Source organism: Triturus cristatus, chromosome 4_2 (genome assembly GCF_964204655.1).
Source record: "Triturus cristatus chromosome 4_2, aTriCri1.1, whole genome shotgun sequence".
NCBI lineage: Eukaryota > Metazoa > Chordata > Amphibia > Caudata > Salamandridae > Triturus > Triturus cristatus.
In genome coordinates this window covers 169,654,197-169,681,243 of record NC_140586.1, presented here as the reverse complement: position 1 = coordinate 169,681,243, position 27,047 = coordinate 169,654,197, and the positions used below count along the sequence as shown (strand labels likewise).

At 44.8% G+C, this 27,047-nt stretch overlaps 1 protein-coding gene across 11 annotated transcripts in view; it reads left to right on the top strand.

Moving 5' to 3' along the window:
* Positions 1-27,047, top strand: part of STAT6 (signal transducer and activator of transcription 6) — a 760,203-nt gene that overhangs the window by 601,697 nt on the left and 131,459 nt on the right. For all 11 annotated transcript variants that reach the window (XM_085600982.1, XM_085600983.1, XM_085600976.1 and 8 more), the window contains one exon: positions 23,560-23,682. In XM_085600982.1, coding sequence (XP_085457108.1) covers positions 23,560-23,682 — 123 coding nt within the window. The remainder of the gene's footprint in view (positions 1-23,559; positions 23,683-27,047) is intronic.

Here is a 27,047-nt window from a genome sequence, read left to right as displayed (position 1 = left end):
AGAGATGGCTAGAAAAGGAGGAGGATTGAAAAGACAGGGAAGGAGTGTTGAGAAGGATGATGTGCATGGTGAGGAGTATGAAGAGAGAGGAGGTGATAGACTAATAAGGCAGAAGAGGAAAGCGGCAACAGATGTCGAAAGACGGACAAGAGGAGCTTGACTGGAATGTGGAGGAAGAGAGAGAGAAGAAAAGCAGTAAAGAGAGGAAAGCAGGTGGATGAGATTCGAAAGACAGTATAGAGAGATAGGAGAAAAAGGTACACAGAGAGAAGCATAGTGCATGGGTGTAGAGAAAGATAAGAAACACAGAGAAAAGTGATAATAAATGAGGCATAAGGGAGAGAGAGCTTTGAGGGGAGCAAAATTATAAAAGAACAAAGAGAGGGACGGGAGAGGAACAAAAAGCATACCACACCATACATTGGACAGAGCACCTTTTATACATTCCAAAATGTCCCAGGAATCCTCAACTGTGCCAAGTGGCTCACAAAAGCACCTCCCTTCATGATATGCCACACACATCCAATAGAACAAATTGGGCAGAGCCTCAAGCACATGTCCAACACTGATCAGATACACCTGTTGCATCATTAAGATTTCTCCAGATTTAGATGTGGGGAATGTTTGATTCTGTTCAGTATCCCTGAAAGTAAATTCAGGCATTACAATTTATTTTCAGCATAATGGGGAATAAAACGTGGGGGAAATAACGTGTTCCAAGGGTGTATAAGCTGTTGGCTAAGCAGATGCCAGAATCATTCACCCATATCTCAATTAATAAGGCACAACTTCCTAACCGAAAACTGGACAAGAGCACACTGTGTGTAACACATCATCCACCACGTGACGATTTAGACTCTGCTTTATGATAGGAAACCTCAAAACCTGGAAAGTTGTCTGGACGGCCAGAGTGCTACGATACCATTCGAATGGCAGAATATACGCAATACAAATATCACTAATGTAACACAACGCAAGAAAGACAAAGAACAAACTACAAAAGGTGAGTGACAAAGCACAAGTCAAACAGGCAAACGTATGGGGGAGAATGAGACAGAAGGAGAGAGGACATAGAAACAAACAGATCACACGACCAGCAGTAGACACACAAAGGCAGAGAAGCAGAGACATAGCAGGAAAAAAAGAGAAACTAAAATATTAATTAAATAAATAGGGGCCTTGATTTTTTTTCCTTTCTTGGTTCACAGAGCTTAGAACCATATAGTTACTGTCACGGCATTGTCACAGCTGTTATTATGGTACTAATTGTATCCGTATTAGAAATGTCAAAGTTTGAATCAAGGGACATCGTTTTGGGCCTGACTGAAAGTTAAATCAATATCTCAGCTCAGCCTAATTCATCGAAATATCGGCGGGGGAGGAGAGAGGGAAGGATATGGGGGAGGGGTATTCTTAAGACTTTCTGGTTCATTAAGACTGTAAACGGCGTGCGCACTCCTTGAAACTGGAGGCCATCTGAAAAATCAAGGGGACAGTGGGCACCGGGTGGGGGCTGAGGTTAAGAGGCTGTGGCATAATCAAATTTGCTAAGAATGCTGAGGTGGTAAAAAACACGTGGAAGTTGAAAATTGTCTGCAGGTCATCATGCCAGGAACTCTCAGGAATACACTACAAACTGACATTTGGGAAAGGTAATGAGGAAAAACGAATTAACTGCAGAAACAGCGACAGCGAAAAACAGGAAATTCTCAACTAGCCAACCATTGCTAACAAAATGTTACAGTGCTAAATATGACGCAGATTGTTTCTTCACAGAACATGAGACCGTGCGCTGCTTCAGTCTTCAAACATACATTTATATAGAAAAAAACGTAATGGGCCGGTTTCCACATGGTCGTAAATCAGGCCTGAGAAATAGTGTACCACTTAACTAAGAATATCTACTCCGTTCTCCGCATGAACGTCATTATTTTGCCTTCTCAAGAACCGGTTTGTTTGACAATATGTTGCAGAGAGTATGTGCGGCAACATGTTGAAGACTCAATTGCAGCGCCATTAGTCTGATCTGGAGGGCGCGTGCCAAAGATGGAGGGAAAAGATGTGGCAAAAGCGGTAAACCATTGCCAGTTCGCGCTCTCATACCAGAGCTGAAGGCACTTTCCTCGCAGCTGCCTTTCCTTGTGTATGTGGAAAGAATTTGCCAGCAGGACGCTCATTCCCTCAGGAAATCTTAGGGCCGGCCGGGGTGAACTCAAATGTCGGCGTCAGTTTCTCCCCGCCTCCTCCCAGGTACGAGGATGCTGGTTTTGGAGAATCGGATAAAAGCACTCATCGAATCAATTCGGCGTTCCCTGTTTTGCCACCATTTGAGCAGTCCAGTCGCGGCTCGCGTGGGGGGGGGGGGGGGGGGGGGGGGGTCCGCGCGGGGGGGAGGGGGGAGTTTTAAAATAAATTAAAAAATCCTACCTGAGCAGGTCCGCGCCGCCTCGGGTCCAGTGGCGCCTACAGGAATGGAACAGCCGCATCACTGCTGGCAAGTGGGTGGCAACCCCTCTCAGCCAATCCTGGCGCTGTCAGCAGTGCCAGGATTGACTTAGGGCACGGTTACTCTCCGCCCGCCTGCCCATTAGGAGACCGAGGTTTGAGCCTTTGCTCAACCCTCGCTCTCCTAATGGGCATGCGCCAGCCTGTGCAGACACTAGTGCGCATGACTGGGCACGGCGGAAAAATTCGCCGACCTTCCCCAGTCATGCTCACTTGTGGTGCTGCCTGCTGCCCCTGGTCTGACAATCATGTCAGTCAACATGACGTTGTACCGCCCACCCCCTTCAGACTCTGCTGACTGACATTATTGTCAGTTCTCCCTCGGCGTCTCTGAACTTAAGTAAACAGAGAGTTTACTTAAGTTCAGAGACGCCGAGGGAGCTGCAGGTGCGGGCGGCTTGTTGGGCAACGCCCCAGCGCCCTAATGGACGCACCGCCCCTGGCCTTGGGTATAAAATACTCCTGAAGCGATTATTACAGGGTGTGTAATCTCTGTCTATTGCCAGGACATGTGGCTTTCCGGCAAAACCTGGCTCACCTTCCGCTGCAAAGAAAACTTTAAGTGCCAGAGGGAAAGGAGGTGGGTGCAACACAGGATGCAGGGACAGGTCTCATCAGAAACACCTGACATTTGGAGAGCTGAAGATATGCTCGGTGTAAAGGAAGAAGAAACCAGGCCATCTGGCATTCCGTCAGGGCATGCAGAAGAGATCCCAGAGGCTGTCTTCACTCGAGCCTCCTACATCGAGGAGGGTCAAGTTCCTTGCACCAGAAGTGCAACACATGCCAGCTTTGGAGGCCAAGGGCCAAGTTAACATCACACATGTCTTCTGAGTGTCACAGTCAGTTTCAAGCCCCAAAACACATAGCCGGAGGTAGAGGAGCATTTCTGCATGAGTCTTGTATCGAGCCCCAAGTTGACCTGGAAACTGCCCAAATGTTTGGGTTCCGCTCATCCAAGCCTGGATACCTCAGACTCAAATGACCACATCCAAGGGCACGGTACTGCACCTTCCACACCTTTGTGGCACTGGGGTAGTGAAACAAGCCACACTCTGCATCAAAATCACCGCAATATTGTCAACGAGGCTCCGAGAAGCCTCACTTGGAGTCAATGCCGAAAGCTCATCAGCAGCCGGTATTCTGGCCAGCGCTGAAGCCCTCTTCGACGTTGAAGCCAGACACCAAAGAATTGTCCATCTTTGAGGAACTCTCAGTAGTCCTGGATGGAAAACAGGAGAAACTCTTCATCCAGCTGGGCACTGGAAAGATACTTGACAAACTACTGGCTCCAGGACTCATCTGGATCCCCAAAATTGCTGGCTGGTATTCAGAGAAGAGCCACATATCAAGCCTCTCTCACCATCAAAACCTAGAAGGGTCAGGGATTCAGCTTTCACCCCTAACCCATTCCCATTGCTACACCCGCCCCACACCTGCTCCACCACTACCACCCCAGCACTTTGCACCTGAGCCACACAACACTGATTCAGAACCAGGCAGCTCCTACTAGCCACAGGACCTCTATGAGGAGCTCTTTAGGCCCCAGGATTGAGGGTGACTTCCTAGTCTAAACCTTGTCTAAGATGGAGCAATCAATCCATACCCTCTCCATGCTCAAGAGAGAGTTCAAGTCGCCACTGACAACTTTACAGAGCTTGTCAAAGCCAGGGTGGTTACTCCACATGTGGAGAAAACATGTAAGCCTGCCCCAAAGACCTGGTTTATGATTTATGGACAAATTATTGCTGAATCCTTAGTCATGCACAATGCACTTAAAAGGGTTTCTGCACAGGCCACAAAAGACCCCTCCGCCTCTTCCGCCTGACAAGTAGTCTAAAGTGAATTGATTTGGTGCTGCAGGGAAGTGTGTAGCATTTGGTGCAGCCACACACTGGTGCTTTGCCAGTTCAGTGGGAGTCCTCTCCAGTGACGACTAGTACCACTAGGAGCAGATGGAGTAGCTAGTAAAGCACCAGCTAGAGGCCTATCATAAAAGAGGACAAGAGTTGGTTGCTGAGAGGAAAACCATCAGCAGTGTCAATATTAGATAAGCCCCGGATGTGGCAGCTGCTGGCACAAGGTGTAGTAATACCAGCATCTTCCTCCACAGGCATATCTGACTTAACGTGTCAGGACTTAGGCATGAGGTGCAACAGCACTTCTTGATGAACGTTTCTTTTAGTAGGAAGCATCTGTTTGGTTCCCAGGTCAACCAGATGGTAAAAAAAAAATCAAAAAGGAAACTGACATCCCCAAAATCTTTGGGTGCCCTACACTGCCCTAGTATCAAATCTGCTTTTCGTAAGTTTCAAAGCTGGGGAGGTGTCAAACCAGTGGCTTAGGTCAGAGACCCTTATACCAACAGTTCTTTCAGGACCCCCAGCAGCCCAAGACTATGTAGAGAGTGTCCTATAGGGGAACTGGGCATAGGAAAGGCAGAGGTTTCTCACAAGGGGCTCCTCCGCTGCAGGCCAGTGACTTCCAATCCCTTTCCTATCCCCATCATGCCCGTAAGGAAAGGCATCCCCTCAGATCGATGGGTCTGCGCCATTGTATGGGAAGATTATTGACTCACATTTTACACAGCCCCGCCCAATATGCCACCCCGCCATCACGAACTAAGTTAAGACAACCTTTACCTTCTGATGGAAGAGGTTCAGGTTATTTTACAAGAGAGCACAATAGGACCTGTACCTGCACACCAGAGCTGTACAGGATCTATTCTCTGTACTTTCTAATCTCCAAAAAAGACATCTTCCTTCGGCTGATTCACAATCTCCGGCCATTGAACAGTTTCATGCTCTTTGAACACTTTCACATGGTCACTCTACATAATGTCATCTTGCTGCTACAACAAGACAACTTAATGTCAGTACTGTATATGAAAGATGTGTACTTTTAGATCCTGATTCACCCAGCCCATCACCAGTACCTCTGGTTTGTTGTACATGGACAACATTACCAATTCAAGGTGTTACACTTTGGCGTCACCGTAGCTCCAAGGATGTTTACAAATTGCCTAGCAGAGGTGGCAACACACATGCGCTGACACACCAAGCGTCTTCCATGCTTAGGTGACTACCTGATCAAAGGCAGCTGCAAACAACAATGTCTAGCACACACTCTAAACAACAATGTATCTACTTCACAGCCATTCGTGCTAAAAATCGCATCTTCAGCTGCAGAAGGTGCAGCCCTTCCTCTACTCTGTCCTTAATGTGGTGACAGACAAGTCATATCCCTACGATCAGAGGGTGATCGCATTCCAACAGCTGCTGCCTCTTCTCAGACTCACCATCCCTTTACTGTTCAAACTGTGATGAAACTGTTGGGGATGATGGCTTTATGACAGTAATTGTACCAAATTCCAAGTTACACATTTACCTGCTAGAAGAATGCCTCTCAAGGCAGTGGGGAAAAGTGAAAGTGCATGGGAAGGATCTAGTGTTGGTAATGATCAGGGCCCAGCACTCTGCTTTAGTGGAACAGCAACAATATGTTGCTTGGCAGGCCCGTTCCAGACCCCCTTCCACTGGTGACCGTAACCACCGATGCTTCTCTCATGGCGCGGGGAGCTCACCTCTGTTACATGACTGTCAAAGGCACCTGGACTCCTCACGACCAGCAACATCACGTAAACAACCTGGAGCTTTCAGCCATCGGATCAGGGCTGAACGCATTCCTCCCATATCAGCAGGGGGGGAAAAGTATTAATAATGGCAGATAACATGACAGCCATGTTCTACATCCAGAAAAAGGGCGGTACCTACTTTCCCCGGCTTCAGTTGTTAGCTCAGAAGATTTGGCAATGGGACACCTGCAACAACATTCCCTTGTTGGTCGATCATTTGCCAGGATGCTTAGCAATAAGTCCACAAGTGGGAACTCCACCAAGTCCCTCACAGGTAGTTCCAGTGGGTGGACACTCCAGCAATAGACCTGTTCACCACTCCCGAAAATGCAAAATGCCAACTATTCACCTCCTGGTACAAGTACTCACAGTCCATGAGCATTAAGTGGGAAGGGTATGCCCAGACGTGGGTCCCGTGCTCACTACACCACTGGATTCAAGCTAGCCTGGCTGATGTGGAGTGATGCCCAGAAACCGGTCCCAGGATGCTTGTTTCCGGGCCACGGAGGCCCTGGCTCAGCAGTTGGGGCTGGACTGTTCCTACAAGGAACAGTGTCAAGACTGATTTGCATATGGCTGGGTCTAAACTGGGGTGGTGTGGTGAGCAAAAGAATGATGGATTTAACCCAGATCCTTGTGACTGGGGGGGAATGTTTGCATTGTCCAGCATTCCGTCCATCATTTGTTTCTTTTGCATACCTTCAAAACAAACAACATTCTTCTAGTTGTAAAATACCAATAATTAAAGTAATCTTGGAGGGTCTACTGAGGTTAATACCACCAAAGATGCCCCCAATACCTGTTTCGTGCCTTAATGTTGTCCTTCCATGCCTCCTAGGTCCTCCTATTGAACTTCAACACCAATGTCAATTATAGCTTTTTTCTTAGAAAGTGGAAGGTGACTTGCTTAATCGCAGTCACCTCATTCAGATGCATTAGCAAACTCCAAGCTCTTACGGCCCAAGAACCTTTTATACAGTTTAACAAGACACGAACCCCCAACCCATATTGCTGCCCAGTGTTGTTTTCCCTTTCCACATGAAGCAGACTAGTGAGCTGCCTATCCACTTTCTGTCTGCAGCATGAAGAGCCCTCCACACTCAGGATATCAAGAGTGCGCTCATGTAGTACATACACAGAACTAAGTCCTTTACAATGTCTACTAAACTTTTTGTAGCCTTTGCAAAACCCCACAGGTATTGTACCATCTCCAAAGCTGGCAATGCCAGATGAAGAGTTAAGTGCATCCAGACGTTCTATGCCAAGGCTAAGCACACGCTCACTGTGCCTCCAGGAGCCCTTTCTACACACAAGAAGGACGCAACCCTAGCCTTTTAAGGTAATATCTCTCTAAAGGATATTTGCACGGCTGCTATTTGGTCATACCATCATCAAGAATTATGGTGTTGACCTTTTATCATGTCAGCAGGCTTTAGTTGGCCAAGTAGTCTTACGAACACTGTTTCAAACAGCTGCATCATCTGCTTTCTAGTCACCACTTTGGAGGCGGGTGCTTTATAGTCTGTGCAGAGCATGTGTATTTACAGGGAAACGGCCTTAATAACATATCCATAACAACGAGTGTACTAAACAACGAATCTTCAACAACAACCTTTACGTGAACCATGACCTCATTAACCACTACTGTACACGAACAACGACCACCTTAACCACTACTGTACATGAATACGACTACCTAAACCAGAGAAGTCAATAATTAAATAATTAATCTTAAATGCAAGTGTAATTATATTAAAATAATTGCAATTAGGAACGGGATGTAAGGTATTTAATTTTAATCCCCTGTGGATATATCAGACTTTGTTTTAACATACTGCGTTAGGCCAGTAGATGGGACTGTTGCTTGTTTTTCAAGGGTGCGCTCTTGATCTGTGCTCGATGCGACTGGTTGTCAAAGTTGAAATGGTTACAGAATGGTGGTTGGTCGTTTTAAAAAATATATATATTTTCTGTGAGAACGTGCATTTTTTGCTATCATTTTAATTAGTGCATTTTGTGTTATTTTTATTTTATTTAGTAAGCATTCTAGTCAAAATTGAAAAAACATGATGGACTTATATTTTATTGTTTTTTAGCGTTGATTAGTGTCTTTTTGTAAGTTCTCCCGTATTTGAAAAAAGCGATTTTTTAATTGATAATTTAAAGATGATTTACTTTAAATTGTTTTATTAAAAAGTATTTTTTTCCCCGTGTTTCATACATGCGTTTAAGAGAACTTAGTGATAGATTTGGGTAAAATGGAAATTGATTATTTTTTGTGGTTTAGTAAGTCGTTGTACAGAATGTAGTGGCTTAGCTTTGGTAGTGGTTTAGCCTTCGTGGTTTAGGCATTCGTTGTTTAAGTGGTAGTTGTATACTCATACATCCGTATTTACAGCCATAGGTGTTACTAACTGAAAATGTTACTAACCCGGAATCAAGCAATAATCACAACGTTTTTTTCTATGTTCTTTCTTATGTGCACCACACTCTGCCTTCAACATTGCACTTCACTTACTCTACTTGACCTCAATGCAGAAAAGCCAGTTTATGGGTGCATTGTGGACCTAGAGTCGAGTCATAAGCCTCCTGACTTAAGCTTCTTCAAAGAAAAACATATTGCGACTGTTCAGGCCCAACACTAGATGGAAGACGTATGTAGAGCATGTGAATCTATCCCGCTATTCACTACGAATAGATGGTTACAGGGGCCGAGAAACAAAAGGGGTCTCAAAACACAATTTCCATAAGGAAGAACAGCAATACAGATAAAATGGCTGAACAGAATTACACCGAATTTGGCTAAAAGCAAGATCTTAACCCAGGGAGTGGGCTTTTTTTTGTTTTGGTGTAAATCATTTTAACTGTTTTGGAGAAATTAAGGTTCTAAAAATAGAGATGGTTGGACAGTAGGCCTACTGGAACGCACATTTAAAAACAGAGCATTTTGATTGGTCGTGAGAGCTTTTCCCACACCAGCCGTGGTCCTGTGGGATCGAGCGATCTCATTGGCTGGCTGCAACATGAAAGAAAAGGTTATGCCCACCATTTAAGGATACATGGACTTGGACCTCTTGTCATTGAACTTGAAATAAAATGAACTAGGAGTGAGCAGGGTAAGGGTACCCACACCCTCTAGCCCTGATGGGGTCCGAAATATTGTTTTTTCAGTCTGCCAATCCCATGGGACACTTGTGGGATATTTTGACAGCTTCCGTTCGAGTCCCACAGAACTTAGAGTGCCTCTCCCCTCCTCCCACCCCTGTGTGGTCACGCTGGAGTCCCGTGGGAGCCACTGTGACCCGAACGCTCCTGAAGGAGACCCACAGGACAGAAAGATACAAAAATCAAAAGAATGTAAGGTGGAGGTCCATGGGCAGTTAGCTGCTCACAGTGACGTGACTGCCTGCCTGGGTTGGGCACAGGGGCTGGCCCCATTTAAAGCTGTGTGTGGCTCGGTGTTGGAGACACGCAGGTTTGGGTATGGCAATAAGAAATTACTTAATGTTAAAAAACTGAAATTCACTGAAAAAACTACAGGTTAAAGTGACATTACAGTTAGGTAGTGCCATATGATCGAACTTTATATTAAATAAACTCCAAAAATGTAATGAAAAAACACAGGTTAGAGTGACATTACAGTTAGGAATGGAAATAATATTCAACATTACATTTAAAAAAATCTAGCCTTTATTTTTATCAGTGATTTTCTAGTTATTTTTCAATGTAACGTTGAATAATATTTCCATACCTAACTATCATGTCACTTCAGCGTTTAGTTTTTTTCAGTGAATTTCTAAGGTGACGCTATAGTTAGAGGAAAATGTCAGTCATAATGCCATGTTTTAAATGCAAAAAAACGCTAAAATTGACCAGTTAATTTACGTGCTAACTATAATTTGCGTCCCTCTTTCCCGTTTAACTTCACATATCACATACATGAAGACTGTGTTGTCATCTAGGATTCGCTGACAAATTTCCATTGGTAGTTAGAATAGAAGAAGCAAGTGCATTTTGTTATGTAGAACAGACCATTGGTGTTGCCTTGATAAATAAGGCCCAGCTTTCCTGGGAGGATTGTAGTGTATTAGAAAATTGAAATGTTGAAAGCCTCATTGATGACAGTGGAGTGGCTCCGGTCTTAAAATGGCTGGATAAGCCTGAAGCTCCAACATTCCAATGTTTGTCTTCATGTTTCTCCCTTTTTAATTTAGAACTTTCTATTGTTTGTGGGTGGAATGTTCTAATATCCTTATAGCTCTTCTGCCGGGGGCTGAACCAGTTGTTAAATGCCCTCTCCCTTGTTATAGCTCTCACCTGCAGCTCAAGCCTATAGCTCGGGTGCACGGCCTTTAACAACAGGTATAGCCCTCGGCAGCAGGCTATCTTAGAACATTGGAATGTGGAGCACTTCATTGAATACAATGGAGTTCTCCGTGCTACTATGGGCCGGTAAAAGCCAGCAGAGCAACATTCCACATTGTTTTTGTTCACAGCTGTTGCTGTGAACAAAGGCCTCTCAGAGCCCGAGGGGATTTAAACCCCCTCGGGCTTCGAGAGGCCTTTGTTTTATTTGTTAGAACATTCTGCTCTCTCGTGGCAGAATGTTCTAATAGCCTTATTGCCCTTCGTAGCTGGGCTATACCGGCTATTAAAGTCCCACTCCCTTGTTAAAGGCGCTCGCCTTCGGCTCTGACCTTTAGCGCTGGAGCGGGCCTTTATAAGGCTATAATATTGAATGACTAAAATCCCTTCAGCCCTAGTTATCTGATTTGTAATTTCTTCAAAAAAGAGTCAGTGCTACCATGTCCAGGACAGCTTTGACCATCTCTATTGAGGAAAAGGCGTAATCCTAGTGATGTCTCATGCTAGGCAGTCTCGCATTTGATTCAGTGTTGATTTGGGGTTCATTGCTGTAGATTTTGAATTTTAGGTGAGCGTAGATCACCAATTATACTCTGAATAAACCGCATGTTGAGAGAATAAGTGATTATCAACTTGTAGTCCATTTAAAGTTATGATTTATTTTTTCTTGACATAGGCTTCTTTTTTCTTTCAAACAGAACTGCAACAGCGAAAATTAGAGAAAAGAAGATTACCTGTCTCCAATTTGCTCTGGCAACATAATTTAAATTCCTCACTTAGATTTCATCAGAAATGGGCAAAACCAAAAGTATTTAAAATTGCTTGAGAATGCTCTGGGGCTAACGTCCTGGGTTATGAATGTCAAGTAGAAGTCACGCACTCTCTCAAGCTCAGGGGAGTCTTGCTCCTAATGCCACAGATGCCGTTACCTCTCAAGAAAGACATCAGGCAGCCGCCACCTTTGGTATTTTGGCCCAGAGGTGTGGAATGATTGAGACTTTTTATTTTTTTATTTAGCACATCCAAAAATGTTTTACAGAACCACCATTAGTAACCACAGAGAGATATATATTACACAAATCAAACATCTGTATGCATATATCCATTTTACCCAAAATATAATAATGGAATGCAAATTATCCCTCAAACATGTGGCTTCATCCTACCCCAATTTTATCCTCATACCACTCTGCAACATACCACCATATTTTCCTTCCTCTCGTTTTAGATCCTGCTCCTCTACAGGCGTACAAAGCCTTTTCCTGGTTTTATGTGCCAAGTCATCTTGCCAGCCACATCTGAAATGTTGGAGACTCCAAATCCTTCCAGTGTGAGGCTATCAGTATCCTGTATACCGCCATACCCATAAAAACACAGTAAGCCTTCTTGTTACTCAAACCCAGAGTGCAGTCATAACCCAAAATAAAAACCGTTGGGGTAAAATCTATCGAGGGTCCAAATAATTGTTGAAAAAACCTAAAAATATCCGTTTTCAGCGGTACAAGCTTGTCACATTCGTAGAACATGTGTTTCATATCAGCTAGCCCTTCCCCACACCTCGGACATCGATCATCCACCCACATCCCCCACTTATATAATTTAGCTGGAGTATAGTACAAACTGAATAGGGTTTTATATGACTGGGCTTTCAAATTGGTACTTATAAAAACCTGATCGAACAATAAGAGGCTCATACACACGTCTACTTCAGGATCCACAAGTTTGTCCGCCCACGACGCCTCTACCTTTTCCAGATCATCAGAGATTTTCTCCAGTAAAAGAGCATAAAACCCTCTTATTCTAGACAAGACCCTCCCCAAAACTTCCATCATGGGGACCTTGTCCCAATTAAATCTAGGCCTTATGCCTGCTATATAGCTCTTAATCTGAATATATTTCATATAATCCGCACCAGACATACCGTAGACTAATTGTAGTTCACTAAACGAAAGAACCCCGTCCTCGTTACCAATATCACCAAACGTTCCTATTCCCCATTGCTCCCATCTGCCTCCGGCTCTGTCGAGTGTTAATGCCGGAAATAATGGCGATCGCCAAAGGGGGGTGTAACGATTTATCTTGGGGATATCCATCAATTTGATGACATACCTCCACACCTTCCCTACTCTCTGTATAGTTTTAAAACGCACCTTATTATAGTATCCCCTCTCAATTCGCCGAAGGCAAAGTCCAAGTGCCTCAGTACCCAGGGTCAATTTTTAGCAAGATGGGATCCTCTCTTTTAAATCTCCTGGTCTAGATTGTACAAACAGCGGGATCATCTGCTGTAGCAGTGCGGCATAATAGTACAGCCTAATATTTGGGACTAGAAGCCCCCCTCTATCTAGAGTGACAGTAATTTCAATGACCGCCTGACTTTCCCAAATTGCCACATAAGCCCTGAAAAGATAGACACCACTTGTTTTAAGGCTGCTTCCTCCATTGCCAAAGGAATAGACCTAAACAGATATAGCAGTGTGGGCAATACATTCATCTTCAAATAATTACCCCGCCCTATTACCGTAAGATGAAGATTATTGACTCGGCGCAGGTCTCCTGTTATTGACTCCAATAGAGGATCATAATTTAATTTATTAATAGTGCCGATATTTGAGGCAACTCTTACCCCCAAATAAACTGCAGAATCAGCTCGCCTGGAATCAGTACAGACAGTGCTTTCCGTACAGACCACTACTGTCTTCCCCTTATTTAGTAAATAGCCTGATAAGAGCCCGTAGTCCTCTGCAATGAGCTCAACATCCTTAATTGCTTCTACTGGGTTTGTTGTAATTACGGCTACATCATCCGCATACGCGAGAACTTTAGTCTCAAAGCTATTAGTCCTGACTGGGGTGAGTTTGTCACTCCCCATAATCAGAGACAACAGGGGATCTATATAAAGGGCAAAAAGTATAGGGGAACAGGGACACCCCTGCCTAGTTCCCCTAGAGATAGATATAATCCCAGACTCCAACCCCATCATTTGAATCCGAGCCTTTGGTTTAAAATACATGGCTCTGATTGTCTTAATTATATTTGGGCCGAATCCCTTAAGCTGAAGAACACCCCATCCGGAAAGCCCAAGACACCCTGTCAAATGCCTTCTCGGCATCCAGAAGGATCATAGCCATTGGTCCCCCCGTGACAGCCATGATGTCAAATAGGCTTATTACCCTACGGATATGATCTGTAGTATCCTGTCCTGGAATAAACCCATGCTGCCACGGGGAGACCAATGAAGCTACAACCCTCCTGAGCCTATTAGCTATAATTTTTGAATAAATCTTATTATCCAAGTTTATTAATGATATAGGCCGATATGAGGACAGGGTATCCGCAGAGGTCCCTTTCTTAGCAAAATATATTATGTCAGTGTCCTGCCATGTAGCTGGAGGAATTCCACTATGCTGTATACCCCTGAACAGGTCAAGCATCAGTGGCGTAGTGACTTTATCCAATAGTTTATAAATCTCCATTGGCAGCCTATCTGGCCCCGGGGCTTTCCCTACAGCAAGTTCTTTTAATGCTAGGTCAATCTCCTCCCGCGTAATTTCTATTTCAAACTCAGTTCTTGCATCCACGCACAAAGGTTCCCCAAAGTGTTCTTTAGATATTTTAGTCAGAAGGTACTCCAAATCGAGTGTATTGTCCCCCACAACTGGACCCTTATAGAGTTTTTGACAGTACTTCTGGAATTCCTCCGTGATACTAACCGGGTCCATATATTGTTTATCGTCCTGTTTTATTACCCTAATTGTACTTTGGGTAGCCTTCTGCCGTGTACGCAGTGCAAGTGTTCTGCCTACTGCCTCCCCATTCTCACATAGTTTATCATTCCTAGTTTGAAATCTTTCTGCTGCCTCCTTAGCTAACCAGCTATTGGCTTTGGCTTTAACTGTGATTATTTGTTGCAGTGTGCTGGAAACATCCCCACCTTCTTTAATTAGCTCAACATGCTTCTCCTCGGCCTTAGCCAGCCTCCCCATCAGTTCCTTCTTGCTAGTCTCTTGCATCTTCCGTTCCCTAGCCACAAAGCTCACTGTTTCCCCCCGTAAAGCCGCCTTAAATGAGTCCCAGACAGTATTTCTACACGTGCTGTACCTATTGAAATCAAAAAATTATTGAGCCCAGGATTTCATATGCTCAATGTATTTGGAATTAGCAAGGAGCCGCTTGTCAAATGACCACCTATTATATCTCCTGCCGAGCCCCTCAACTTCCAAGCCAAATACCAAGGGATTGTGATCCGATATTGACTGAGGATGTTTCATAATATTTAACTTGGTTATCAACCCCTTAGCCCCAAAGCAGTAGTCAATATGCACATACTTCCTGTGGGGTCATGAAAAATAGGTATAGCCAGGATCCTGTGGGTATTTATATCTCCAAACATCCACCAGCCCATGACTCTCTTGTAATGATGATAATGCTCTGAAAAGCCTAGGCTTACTGCCCTTGTACCCAGTCCTTAATGTTCCATGTACCCCCCCCAATATTGGATCTATTGATATATTAAAATCCCCACATATAATTAATGAAGTAGGCCAAGGTGCCAACTCGATTTCCAGCTCCTCCAAGATCTGAGGATCATCCTGGTTAGAAGCGTAAATTGTGCATAGGGTTATTCCTAACATTAGCTCCACTACTGCCCATCTTCCCTTTGTATCGGCTGCACTTCCCTTACTTTGCCCCACCGAGTTCTTTGCTAATATCGCAACCCCCTTGGTATTAGAACTCTGGGATGAGCAGACCACCGTGGTATACCCTGTTATATCCAACAAACCACGCTTCCCCCAAGAAATATGCGTCTCTTGCAGACATATTATATCAAACCCGCTAGATCTTACGTAATTCGCCAAGCCCTGTCATTTAACCCTGCTACATTAATAGAACAAATCTTTATCCTAACCATAAGCATTACTTTTTTACTGCCCTACTTGTTTCATCCTCTTCTTGTCTTCCTCTCTACCCCCTACTATAAGACTGAAAAACTTAAAGATAACCAAATTTCTCTTCATTACTTTTCCACAAACATTCAAAATTACATTCAGTTTAATATTTTTAAAACCCAATCTCTCAAAACATGGATGCGCTCTTTTCCCCTTCTTACCCCAACCCACCTCCCTTTTGCCCTCCTACACCCCCTCCACACGCTCCCCATCCCCTCCCCCCTCCCTGAACATCCCCAAAAATAGGAGCACAGACTAAGTCTGTTGCTTGATGGTCGCAGAATGCATGTGTGTGTGAGCCCCCTCTGATTCTACTAATGACTAATATATAGAAATGCTTATTACCCATTCTCCCTTTACTCAATCCTCTGTGAAACCTTTGCCTCTTTACATTGCCCCTGGGTTTTGTTTTTGAGTCCCCTTCCCCCCCCCCAGCAGCATACAAAAAAACAAACTCAATAAACACGTGCCAGCCCTAAAAAAATAAAAATCTACATTATTACATTACAATTGCTGACAAATCCTACAGGCTGTCCAGATAATCCTTCGCTTTTATTTCCGAGGTGAAAAAATGGGCCTGTCCTCCAAAGACAATCTTGAGGCGCGCAGGGTTGTTCAAATATACTTGTGCCTTTTTGTCTTGAAATGGCTTGATCAATTGGCAAAGGCACCATCTCCTCTCGACAGTGGTATGGCAATAATCGGGTCAGGCAAAATAGGAGACCTCCCCCCTCACTCTCTTAGTCTCCGGTCTTGCTTTCTGGTAGATAATCTGTCGAAGTAGAAAATTCCCTATGAAAACTAATACTGCCCTGGGGAGTGCCCCCTCCCTAGCTGGCTCTTTTAGACTAAATGGGACCCAGTGCGCACGTTTCACCTCCAAGGGCCAGTTCCAGTTGTTTAGTTCCAGGAAAGTGTCTTGAAATAAAGTCACAATATACCCCCGGATGTCAGACCCCTCGGCCCCTTCTGGGATACCCAGCAGCAGCAGATTGTTTTGCCTCTGATAGTTTTCTTGCTCTTCTAGCTTCCACTGAATGTCAACCAGGCGAGACTCATGAGATTGTACAAGGGCCTTAGTAGCAGTACCTTCTGACTCAACCAGATCAATTCTAGCTTCAACCTCGGCTATACGAACCCCAAAGGAGCTACACGTTTTCGTCAGTTTCCTTACCACTCCTTGTACCTTCCTCAGGCCAGTCAGAGCCCGTCGGGCATCTTGCCGTGTTTCATCCCTATGAGTATTAATGGCCTGTGGTATAGTCTCCAGAGATAGTGATACAGCAGGCGTATTTGATCTAGAATTTGCTGATTCTTGCGTACAGGGACCAGCAAGATGAACAGGAGGGCTATGATCCCAAGCAAGTTCCTGTTCACCCGGTCCCCCCTTTTTCTTCCTTATAGTTTTTAACTGATTTTCTCCACCCTCTTCATCCTCACTGTAGCTACGGCTGCCACTCTCATTGCTAATCGAGGAGATACCTGAGCGAGTATCAGACCACTCGCCCTCATCTGACAGTGAAAACATTTTTTCGCTAGTGATTTTCTCCTGCTCCTGATCCGGCCTAATGGCCTCACTTATCGTAGGACCACTACTGCTCTGGGTACTCCCTCATGTCTCGACGCTGCGTCTCTACTTGAGCCCTTTTGAGGGCGAATGATGATTTGGGCCCCATACAGTCAGTTGCCTTGGCAGATATTTCGATAGAGGAATTCACTGTGCCTACCTCTGACTCCATATTCTCAACCCGGCCATCAGCAGTTCCGAGTTCAATCCCTTTTTTCGCCCTGCCCTCCAAATCAGTGTTTACTTCTGGCCCAGGCGAGCCCTGTTTATCCCCTACCAGCGTCATGGGGGGCCCGCTCCGGATAGCACTGTTCACTTCTTCCTCGTGGACCCCCCGTCTCGCCCGTCATTACTATAGGCATATTCTTCCCCATTACGCCAGCCTTAAGTCCAGATTTCAACTTCTGTTGTTGTTTTTTCCCCCCTCCGTTGCCTAGGTCCGAGAAACTCTGCTCCTGTGCTAGCACCTCACCACAATCCTGCTGTATCGGGGTGCCCTCGGCTCTCCCCCCCGCCCGCCGACCCCCTGCAGCAGCTCCACCACCTTCGGTCACGTCTTGCTCAGGGCCCCTCCTACTGCTGCGGCTCCTTTCTCCACGGGCTCACACAACTGCAGCTGCGCTCGGCGTCCTCGTCTCGGTGTTGCCGCTGAATGGGCATTTTCTGAAATCTCCACAATCTGTGGCCCCCGAGCTGCTCTCGTCTTTGCTGTTACTGCCGCTGCGTTCACTTTAGGCGCCATAGCTGTGGAAGCTCCCAGGCGGCTGATATCCCTGGTGCCGATAAGATCTCTCCTTTGATCCCAGGGAATACGGCGCTCCGCCAGCAACAGGAAGCGACCGCGGACGGCCAGGTAAACTGATGCAGTAACCAGCTGCCAACAGAGCCGGGTTAAACCCGCTGGTTTCGGGCGCGGATTAACGAGGATTTCAGCAACCGTCATCCCTGTAGTCGTATCGATCACCAACCGTTGCTCAGTGCAAATTCTTAAAATGTATCAAACTCTCCAAAAATGCTTATTTTGCACCGAACCATGAAAAGACCACTGGGCTCACATCACCACAGCTCTCCACAACGGTCTACTCGACCGCCATCTTGCTAATTTCTTCAAAAAAGAGTCAGTGCTACCATGTCCAGAACAGCTTTGACCATCTCTATTGAGGAAAAGGCGTAATCCTAGTGATGTCTCATGCTAGGCAGTCTCGCATTTGATTCAGTGTTGATTTGGGGTTCATTGCTGTAGATTTTGAATTTTAGGTGAGCGTAGATCACCAATTGTACTCTCAATTAACCGCATGTTGATAGAATAAGTGATTATCAACTTGTAGTCTATTTAAAGTTATGATTTATTTTTTCTTGACATAGGCTTCTTTTTTCTCTCAAACAGAACTGCAACAGCGAAAATTAGAGAAAAGAAGTTTACCTGTCTCCAATTTGCTCTGGCAACATAATTTAAATTCCTCACTTAAATTTCATCAGAAATGGGCAAAAACAAAAGTATTTAAAATTGCTTGAGAATGCTCTGGGGCTAACGTCCTGGGTTATGAATGTCAAGTAGAAGCCAGGCACTCTCTCAAGCTCAGGGGAGTCTTGCTCCTAATGCCACAGATGCCGTTACCTCTCAAGAAAGACATCAGGCAGCCACCACCTTTGGTATTTTGGCCCAAAGGTGTGGAATGATTTAGGGGCATATGTATCAAAGGATTTTGTATTCGCAAACGCTGCGAATCGCAAAAAAACAGCGTTTGCGAATACAAAATCACAAAAGGAGATGTATGATGCATTTCAGCCTCGCAATCTTAGGGAATCGCTAAATTTGCGATTTCTAAAGTTTGCGTAAGCATTTAAGAAATCGCAAATTGCGATTTCTTAAATGCAATGTAACACGCACCCAAGTTGTGCGAATTCTCCTTAAGAAATCGCAAATTACCACCAACTTCTAGTTGGTGGTAAGTTTCGATTTCTTTGCAATATGCACTTTTTTGCATATTTCAAAGTGCCATGTGGTGCACATACATGCCCTTAGGGCATGTATGTGCGCCATATGTGCACACATGCTGATTTCAGGGGTGCATCAGGGTGTCATCATGACACCCTTGCACCTTTGAAAATATTCTCAATTTGCGATTAGCAAATAGCGATTCACAAATTGAGAAGGATTTCCCAATCATTGCTATGGGCCTCCTGGCCCATAGGAATGAATGGGAAGGTATTCCTTGATTGCGATTTCGCAATTTGCTAATCGCAATTAAGGAATTAAAAGAAATCGCAAATTTTGTGCGATTTTTTAAATACATCCCGTTTTGCAATTCTCAAATAGCGATTCTCAAAAAATCGCTATTTGTGAATCGCAAATGGAGATGATGATACATATGCCCCTTAGACTTTTAAGTGAATGTTTAGTTTGCACTGGAAGACAGTGTTGTTGCTTTCAAAGCAGACATGGTACCTCAAGAAAAACATGTTGAGGTTCTAGCTGTCACATCCAGGAGTTTGCTAGATACTGATAATTGAGAGCTGTCTCCCCAGCTTCTCGAAGCAAGTGGTATTCCTCTTCTCTCTGCATAACTGCTGTGACACTTTATAAGCTAGGTCACAATTTTTGCATAGTGTTCTTGAAATGTTCACCTCAAGCTATTTAGCAAACTGCTGTTGGGAGACAGGTTCGAACATTATTCTTAGAGTTAGAGCATTTTCAGTATGAGGTTTGTTGCTGTATCATCCTGGCAGTCTTTGATTGGTGGCATCTCTGTTCCATGGCTTAGCTGTGGTGATGATGTAAGGTCTCATTTCATGTGTGGCAGGTGGCCTGCCAGGTCAGCAGAAGGCCAGTCATCCACTTCACTGGAGGTGGCCCTCTCCTTATTTCAAGGTTCCCACCTGCCTGGCGGAGAGCTCTATGCCTTCAGTGCATTCATCTGGGACTTTGGGGGGTGCACTGAAGGCACAGATGAGCTCTAAGCAAGCAGCATCTTTGTTTTGCCTGGTCAGCAGCAATAACAAACTGCCAAAGAGGGAAAAAAGCAATGGCCACCGGCCTGCAGGGTTTTTTTCCCTGTGCATCGGGAACATTGTTTGTTTTCCCTGTCAGAGTGGCATGGCAAACCCAGGCAGGGAAAATCGGTGGCAGAATGATTGAACCCCCTTCCCCCCATCATCTTTATTGCTTTAAAATATAATTTAAATACTGTAAATGAATAGAGCCTGAATATATCCCATCTGTCGGATGGTTGAGACCAGGGGTTGGCTTGTGGTGGGCTTGGGGACCGATCACGTAAGGACTGTCAAGGCAGCCCCTTCCCATCTTGAATCCTCTGACAACCCAAGAAAGAGTTCATAATCAAATGGGAATGGATCACTTGTACCTGTTACCAGGGTCCCGAAGTTCTACCCGTCATTGGTTAAAATAACCCTCATTCACATAGACAGGTAATAGGGCGGTATATCTTGGTTCTCCGCTTTCAATCAGATACGTGACAACATCATCATTGGGTCTTGGTGTCGAGGTAGGAGAATGATCTGCCGCCGGAGGTTGCTCTTCGGATGCGGGGGACTGTGGCGAGGGCGGCGGAGCGGAGCTGGCGGGTGGGGGTGTAGAAGCTGAGTCGTCTGTTGAGGTTTGCTGGTCCGGTGTTGTGGAGTGCCTTGTGTGTGTGGGTGAGGAGCTTGAAGGTTATCCTCTTATTGACAGGGAGCCAGTGCAGATCTCTCAGGTGGGGAGAGATATGGCTGCAGCGAGGGATGTCTAGGATCAGGCGTGTAGAGGCGTTCTGGATGCGTTGAAGTCGTCTCAGGAGTTTGGCTGAGGATGTCTGTGATCTTCTGTGGAAGAAGGTGGCCAGCAAGTTGCACAGGTCTTGCGTTGGTGGGATGTCGTTGGTGTTGGAGCTGGGGTTGGAGAGTTCCTTCACGATGTTGAAGAGCTCTTTGCTGTTGTGTGCGTTGTTGTCTAGGCGGTCTTTGAAGGAGGCCCTTTCGGCGGATCTGATGAGGTGATGGTGTCTGCGGGTGGCACTCTTGTGGGCTGCGTAGCTGTTCGGTGTTCGTTCACGGAGCCAGTTCTTCTCCATTTTTCGGCAGATTTGCTTGAAGGCCTTGAGGTCTTTAGTGAACCAACTTGCTTTCTTGCTGGTGTGACTGTTGGAGGGTTTCTTGAGCGGTGCGAGGCTGATGGCGCAGTCGTCGATCCACTGTCTGAGATTGCGGGCAGCGGTGTCGGGGTCGGTGGGGTAGGCGGTTGGGCTCTGGGCGAGGATGGTGGTTAGCTGGTCTTCGGTGACTTTGCTCCAGCAGCGGCAAGGCATCTGTTGGGTGAGGTGGTGCGCGGTGGGCTTCTTGAAGGTGAAGTGGACGCAGCGATGGTCGGTTCAGTGGTGATCGGCGGTGTGGTTGAAGGAGACGTGGGGGCTTGCGGAGAAGATGGGGTCAAGCGTGTGGCCGGCGGCATGGGTGGGTGTTGTGACGAGTTGTCTGAGTCTGAGGTTGGCTAGGTTGTCGATCAGGGTGGTGGAGTTGGTGTCATTGTTGTTCTCGAGGTGGAAGTTCAGGTCCCCGAGGAGGATGTAGTCCGTGGAGGCGAGGGCGTGTGTGCTGATGAAGTCGGCAATGGAGTCACTGAACTGTGGTCGGGGTCCGGGGGGGTCTGTAGACGGGGGTTCCTCTGAAGGTGGTTTTGGGGTCGGTGTGGATCTGGAAGTGCAGGTGCTCGGCGGTGCTAAGGGTGTCATCGGTGTTGGTCAAAACTCTGAGAGAGTTCCTGTGGACAATGGCGATTCCTCCTCCTACTCCGTTGGTGCGCTCCCTGTGGGTGATCTTGTAGCCTTCCGGGATGGCTATGGCGATGTCGAGTGCTGAGGCGTGGTTCAGCCAGGTCTCTGTCAGGAAGGCGACGTCTGGGGAGGTTGAGTCGAGTAGGTCCCAGAGTTCAACAGCGTGTTTGCCGGCAGAGCGGGTGTTGAGGAGGATGCATCTGAGGTAGTTGGGTTCTTTCCTGGTCGGCGGCTTGGCAGGGCTGCAGTTCTGGCATGTGAAAGGTCTGTGGGTGTGCTTCGGGGCGGCCAGGAAGCAGGTGTGTGATCGTCCGGTGTTGAGTGCGTGGAGGGTGCTGGCATCGTAGCGGTGTTGGGCGTCATGGCGTCCACGGGGGCCAGGGGTTCTGGCGCGGATGGGCACAGACGGGCTTGCCTTAGGCGCACCATATAAGGGGAAGTGGAGGGAGGAGCAGCTGGGAGGCGGGAGCGGGGCGGCGAATGGGCGAGCGGGGCTGCAGGGAAGCAGCGGCGGGTGAAAGCGGGGGTACAGAAGGAAAAATGGGAACGGAGGAAGAATGTGACCTCAACAGAAATGGAAAAGAGAAAACAAATCACACACAATGCAGTAAAAGACAAGTAGGCAATAAATCATGCAGGCACAAAATACAAGGCTCAGCCTGGGGGAGCGGCGAACTTACTGTAGCGGCAGCACAGGGCAGGGAGACACGGACACACAGTTGGTGCTGTGCGACATGGGGAGCGACCTGCCTGAAACCAGTGTCAAGGGTCAACAAGAAAGGTATCCTGGTGCTATGGCCCGACCTGGAAAGCCATTGCTGGCAAAACATTTCAGGACGAGTGTATAACTGAAGAGCTAATTCATAATGTGAAGAATCGGCAGAAAGATTATGTATCCACCAACAATATCCACCACAAATATTGGAATTAATAAAAAAAAATATTTTTTGTTCCTCCCATATAATAATTTTCGTGATTTACACTGTTTCATTCTGTCACAGTACATCATATTTGGGGCGGGGGGGGAGGGGGAGAGAGATTGCTAGTGGGACCAGTTGGCTACCATTGTGTTGCTCTGTGCATCCCTTTCGGGCTTTTCAGATAATTGCGTGTTTTGGTCAAAACCAATAACCTTTTCTGAGTAGGTACACATTTAGCATTGGGTGCTTTCAGAAGCTTGTTGTCAGTTTGTCTATTATTGAGTCATTCTTCATAAGTAGGATGTAGTCTCTAATTTTCAACAAAATGTTTTAAAATATGAGTTGGTAGCTGAGGGGGCAATGGCAATGTTACTTTCTGTGAAGTCATCAGGGAAAATCGATGGGCGTTTAAAAGGTTATCACTATTGCTATGACATCAGTGCTATAACTACATTTTATCTGTCTTCATCGCCTTTTCCAATTATTCATCACTGCTGCAAATCCTGCTGTCTATTTTCATTTGTTTTACTTCCTTTTCCCCTTGCATTTCCTTTTTTCTTTTTGATCTTACTTTCTTACCTTTTTCTATCTCTTGCTTCTTTCCTTTCCTTATATCGTTTTTCCACCCTTCCCGTTTCTCTTACTCTCGTTCACTAATTATATCTTTCTGTTCCTTTTTGCTTGTTTCTCTGTTTCGATTTCTTCACTCAATTACCTTAATTCTTTGATTGGTTATTATGCATCCTTTTTTGTGTTTTTCTCACTGTTAAATTACAGTTACGTTTTTGAATGCCTGTCTCTTTTCCAGTTTCCTTCGCTTCTCTTTTATGTTTCTCTCTTTGCTTTACAGTCGGTCAAGAAAATTAAGCGCTGTGAGAGGAAGGGCTCTGAATCGGTGACAGAAGAGAAGTGCGCAATCCTCTTCACAGTGAAATTTAACCACAGCACCTTCAACATGACATTCCACTTAGAGGTAAAAGGGCCTGGCTTAATGAAAAAATATAAAGAACATTATGTGGAACCAGTCGAAGAGTTTAGATCTCTGGGTTGAACATGGGACGAGGATGGAAGAAGGGCGGCTTGTGGTAAGAGTATCAGAATTACCTAGGAAATGAAGCTGGGGATGGAATGAAAAAAACCGTAGGCAAAAAGAACATCAGGCTCAACAAAGGGACAACGCCTGGGTGGTTTACACCAAATGTAGAAGTGAATGTGGATGTCTGCCTGCTGGTCGTTAAGGTTACTGAGATAGCCAGATATTAACTTTAGGGCCTCGATGGTAGGGCGTTAAGCACCCAGGCTTTTCAGTGGAAAGATCAATGGGTGGGTTAGGATGGTTTTTATCTAGGCGGAATATTGTGGTGTGCCATGAGGCTCTGTGTTGCCCAATGAGGTGAAAGTCTGGTTTACCCAGGTGAGGTACACAGTCGTTTGTGGGTCTGGCTAACAGAAGTGACATAAGGGCTAGTGGGTGAGGACTGGACCTTTTCCACAACAAAAACGGTTTGTTCCCGAGCAATGACAAAGATAAACTGTCCAATATAAGGTAACAAATATCACAAGAACCAGATCCAATCCATATGCGTGAGGATTTGTCTTTTCTTTATTCTTTCAGTTGTCCTGATCACATATTCCACAAAGTCAGACCAAGAATAGATGCGGCCAACACGTGTTTCGTCTTGGGGCAAATAACCCCCACAACTTCCTCAGGGCTACAAAGATAATGATAAAAGTTTTTTTCAAAACACATGTAGTACTGTAAACAGTAACACATAAATCATATTACATTCCGGTGATGAAACAAGCGAAAGACCCAGAAAATTCGGAAAAAGCTAGAGGAAAAGATTAAGAGACACCTCCGTGAATGCTCACTAAAAGACATTATATAGTATGTCAGAGAGAGTCCCACCACAAAGAGGTTATTAAACGTGAAAAGAGAATCAGAAGGACAGCCTAAATTTACAGAGAAAGAAGGGTGAAAAACACCGTTCCAGAGAGTGGTTTATAGAATCAATTCATATATTCCCCCAGAATGTGTCATGTAGTGCAATAACTCAAAAATAATTGTGAGAATCCACCCAAGCCATTACCATAACAGAGTGACAACGGAAATCACTCGTAAATAAAGTAAGAGCAGTGTCCTAAGAAGGGCACCATTAATTTGTGCTTAAGATTATATGTATATATAACATATATAGCACTCACCCTAAATATTTAATGTTCGATCAAGATATGACGAGTACGATGGGAGAGTCAGTCAGAATTGAAATTGTTACAGTGCATTATCAGAAGCCTAAAAAGCAAATAAAATCTGCATATTACACATCTATGCAATTTAAAACATCCAAGTTAATTTCTGAAAATATCGATATGTCAAACGTATCTAAATCAATATTCACACATAAGGATTGAATATCCAGGTAAAATAATCCAACATCATAATTATAAGTCGTGAACACTATCCTGTTCCGATGGTGAATAGCGTTCCATAACAGACATCGTGAATAGGGAATAAAGTATTCCCAAATTACCCATTGGGCCACGCAGGGAACTCGAGATATCTTACTAGTTAACCCTGCATCTTAATAACCATGGCTCAGTAATCATTATCTATTCGTGTAAAACGAAACATCAATACAGTTATAAAGTTACCTCCGTTCTAATTCCGACAATGTAGTCCAATTAGAAATAGTTTCAGGCGGCAATAGGTATTCTGAAAATACGCAAGGAGACTAGTTTAGTCTATCTAGTAGTCGTTCCCCAGTTGCGGGATGTAATGTAAGTCACTGCATATGATCAAAATTAGGATGCACAATAAATTCAAAGTAACCAAACTACAGAAAAATCGCCGAACAACAAAAACCGCACAGCAGAGTTAGTCTTAAGACGCCCGTAATCGTACCTGTGGAGGAGAGTACTCCGTAAAATATCTGGGGTCCTGGTGTATGTAAGAGCAAGTGATCGCCATGTTGATCCCATATATGCGGTTATTCATCTACGCGTGAGCGTTCATGGGAGTTCAATAGAAAGAGGACTAACGTAAAAGTATGATTATAACGTCGCCATCTTGACTGGTGGCCTGACGAAGAAGCATACTTATAGCGTCGCCATCTTTGAAGATCTAAGCATCGTCACAGACACCTAGAATTCCAATATATATTTGCTAACAGTAGAAAGAAATTAGATAAATTCGATGTGCTTGGCATCGTATTGTTTGAAAGCCAAGGTAAAAACGTCATGCACCTCTCATTAATGTTGTACCACATTTCGAGTATAGGTACGATTATATGCAAACGGACCGTAACATAGTGCCAAACCAAATGTCACTAAGCGGGAATTCTGGACAAGATCCATGTATGAAGTAGTTAGCCAGAATTTGACCGTATTTCATTTAAAGTCAAATTCCCACGTCAGGCGTATAGAAAACTATACAATCCCTTAGGTGGAATTATGGGTATAGCTAGATATGTTCAAATATATTCAGATAGCATTAGGAAAGACCCACAGAAGGAGACTGGAGTAGAGAAGCAGAATCAATATGGTATAGAAAGCATATGTATTAAGGTTTTTTGAAGGTTTTTTGAAAAATTGGTGATCAGACCAAACGTCCCAGTGAGGTCACTATAATATATGACAACTTGTATAGAAAGGTATGAAAAGCACCACAATCAGGAATAGAGCAAATCATGAAACATTATAACCTGATGCCATATACATCTTCAGAAAGAGGAGGTAATTAGAAATATCAGACAAAGATAAATATTAGGCATTATTTCATACGAAAACATAAATGTTCCATCTTGTTATTAACAATGTATGAAACAATTTTGTAACAAAGCACATTCATTTGAAAAAGATTTCAGTATAAAGCAGTCATGAAAAGCAGACTCAGCAACATAAACATTAATATTCTGAATAATTTTCAGTCATAGATACAGAATAAAAATCAAGTTAGGTGGCAAAATAACATAGCAGGATGATATTGAACGAGGTCAAAAGGTGGACCCAAATCATGTAGTCAGAAAGTAATGTAATTTGTGGTCCACATTTATTCCGAGTTCAACCGCATGCAGTTTTGAAATCCATCGGGCCTCGCACTGCCGAAGCCTCAGTTCCCTATTGCCACCCCTAGGGTTATTCTTGACAATTTCGATGCCATGAAACTGGAATCCCAATGAGGTTCCTTGTTTTGGACATATGGACGCATGGCTGCCTATTGGGTATCTGATATCAAGATTTTTTAAAGCGCGAAAGTGCTCTGCCATGCGTACCTTAAGAGGACGTATGGTGCTCCCCACATAGATCATACTACACTTACATTGAATCACATAGACTACA